This window comes from Vicia villosa, unplaced genomic scaffold (genome assembly GCF_029867415.1).
Source record: "Vicia villosa cultivar HV-30 ecotype Madison, WI unplaced genomic scaffold, Vvil1.0 ctg.000927F_1_1, whole genome shotgun sequence".
In the NCBI taxonomy this organism is placed as follows: Eukaryota; Viridiplantae; Streptophyta; class Magnoliopsida; order Fabales; family Fabaceae; genus Vicia; species Vicia villosa.
In genome coordinates this window covers 537796-540538 of record NW_026705417.1, presented here as the reverse complement: position 1 = coordinate 540538, position 2743 = coordinate 537796, and the positions used below count along the sequence as shown (strand labels likewise).

General features: G+C 34.9%; 1 protein-coding gene across 1 annotated transcript; it reads right to left on the bottom strand.

Moving 5' to 3' along the window:
• Positions 1–363: 363 nt before the first annotated feature.
• Positions 364–1308, bottom strand: LOC131632323 (secreted RxLR effector protein 161-like). The gene is made up of 2 exons (XM_058903090.1): positions 817–1308; positions 364–399 (listed from the first exon to the last, which is right to left on the bottom strand). Exons 1-2 carry the CDS (start codon positions 1306–1308, stop codon positions 364–366), a joined length of 528 nt encoding a protein of 175 aa, XP_058759073.1.
• Between the last annotated feature and the right edge of the window lie 1435 nt (positions 1309–2743).

Below are 2743 nucleotides of genomic sequence, written 5' to 3'. Positions count from 1 at the left end.
AAGGTGAATGGTTTTTCATTAAGAATGTCTTGGTTAGTTTCAGATGAAGACATTGTTGTTTGTTGTTTAGGGTTGATGTTTGGTATAGGGTGGATGTCTGAAGAAGACATAGTTTGACGTTACAAGAAGACAGGTTGAAGGTGATAACTGTTTGGAGACGAAAGGTTTGAAGAGATGAGAGGAATGAAGAATTTTGGTGGATGATAAAGAAGAGAGTTTAGGCGGGGCGGAAGATGAAGAGTACAAGTAATGATGCATGGTCCCTATTTGATTTTTAGAAAGCTGTGCAAAAAGGAATTGGAAAACGTGAAGTAGGTGAAGCTAGCATGCTTGGAGAAGATCAAAAATGGAAAAAAGATTTTTTCAATAAATGCAACAATATCCCTTTTCTCCTTTTTTCTAAAATGATTAGACATAAATGTGATGTCAATAGTGAACCATTTAATGCAAAGAACAAGACATTTGTGCCCATGTGTCACTTTTAACAACCAGACAAAAATTCACTTTTTTTTGTCCTTTTTAATGAAATGAGGCTTCAAAAAGGATTTTGAAGATTCTTTTTCATTTTGAGGATTTGATGGGACAAGCTATGATGTTTAATCTTTGTTTTAAAAAATTGAATATATCTTCTATCAATGGTTTAGTAAAGATGTCAGCTAGTTGACTTTGAGTTTGTACAAAAATTAACTCAACTTCTTCCTTTTGAACATGGTCTCTGATGAAATGATGTTTTATTTCTATGTGCTTAGACCTGGAATGTTGTATAGGATTCTTTGATAGATTTATCGCACTAGTATTATCACAATAAATTGATACCTTGGAGTAGTTTAGAGAGTAGTCTTCCAATTGATTTTTTATCCAAATGATTTGTGAGCAACAGTTAGCTGCTGACACATATTCAGCTTCTGTTGTGGAGAGCGCAATAGTACTTTGTGTTTTACATGACCAAGTTGTAAGAGCATCTCCTAGGATTTGACATGCACCACTAGTACTTTTTCTTTCTACTTTGTCTCTAGCATAGTCAGCATCATAATTTGCTTTTAAGTCAAATTCTGAACTTCTTTTGTACCAAAGACAGATGTTAGTTGTACCTATAAGATATCTGAGAATACGCTTTACAGTAGTAAGATGAGATTCCTTGGGATCTGTTTGGAATCTAGCACAAAGTCCAACTGAGAATACAATGTCAGGACGACATGCAGTTAAATTAAGTAAAGATCCAATCATACCACGATATTCCTTTTCAGATGTATTTATTCCTTGTTCATCTTTATCTAGACTAGAAGAAGGATGCATAGGTGCAGACATTATTTTTGCATTTGTCATACCATATTTTTTAAGAATATCTTTGATCTATTTTTCTTGAAAGATAAAAATGCCTTCTTCTGATTGTTTTATTTGAAGTCCTAAAAAGTATCTTAATTCTCCCATCATGCTCATTTCAAATTCACGTTTCATGAGGTTTGAGAAATCATCACACATTTGTTCATTTGTTGATCCAAAAATGATATCATCCACATGGATTTGAACAATTAAAAGATCTTTCTTAAATGATTTTTTAAACAAGGTAGTGTCAATTTTTCCTCTAGAAAAGTCATTTTTAAGTAAGAATATACCGAGTCTTTCGTACCAAGCTCTAGGGGCTTGTCTTAGACCATAGAGAGCTTTTGTTAATTTATAAACATGATTTGGAAATTTTGAATCCTCAAATCCAGGTGGTTGTTTAACAAAAACTTCTTCGTTTAAAAAACCATTTAAGAATGCACTTTTCACATCCATTTGAAAGAGTTTTATACCTTTGTGTGCTGCATATGCCAGAAGGATACGTATTGCCTCAAGTCTAGCTACTGGAGCATATGTTTCGTCATAATTGTTGCTACCGCGAAAAATGGAATCAGAGTCGCCACTAATATATTTATCCCATCGAGGGAGAGGAATATCAGAAACCTAACTCGAACAAGAACAAGGTCTTTCGACCAGAGAACAGGGTACGGGAGTCGGTTACGCAAGGGGAAGGTGCTAGCACCCCTCACGCCCATCGTACTCGATGGTATCAACCTATGTTTGTTTCTATCTAAAGGGTGTATATCTATGTCTAAACCTAAATGTGAATGCATGCAAAATAAACACGAGGAAAAGAAGGAATTATTTACAAGTGTGCTCGCTTAGGCCCCGCGACCCAATGCCTACGTATCCCTTACAAGGAATCAGAGCGATCATAGTTCGGCTCAAGATTTTCTATGTTTTGGTGTTTTTTAGGTGAACAGAGGTTAAAGTCGCACTCCACGATGCTCGACCTTGGGAGACTTACACGCCTAATTATGGAATGGATTCAACATGTTCTTAAGAATGCCACGAGGGCGAGAGATAGAAGAGAGTTTGAGCGTTTCGAGGGAATCCCTTAAGCAAGGGAAGCTCGAGTTACTCTTTGGTTTGTGTTTTTTATGATTGGGAACTTCCACTCAAGTGGGACCCTTAAGCAAGGGATACTCGAGCTTTCATTCCATATTTATTATTTTTTTAACCTTTATTAATGTTTTTTAAGTGTTTTCTTTGTATTTTTTAAAGGGATTTTATTTTGAGTATTTATTAAGTGTTTTAATGTTGTAAAAAAAAGAAATGAACAAGGGGAACTAACCTATTTTCTAATCTAATTGTTATCGTTTATGTATAAAGGGAGTCTAAATCTAAAGTTAATATGGTATGGAATAGATCCTAAAAGGAGCATACAAATGGTAATAAC

What these genes read in the sequence shown, in the direction of transcription:
- LOC131632323 (XM_058903090.1), bottom strand. Translation starts at nt 1,308, where the DNA reads ATGTCTGCACCTATGCATCCTTCTTCTAGTCTAGATAAAGATGAACAA. An exon ending in ACTCTCTAAACTACTCCAAG is followed by an intron (nt 400 to 816) that starts GTATCAATTTAT and finishes TAATCATTTTAG; the next exon opens with AAAAAAGGAGAAAAGGGATA.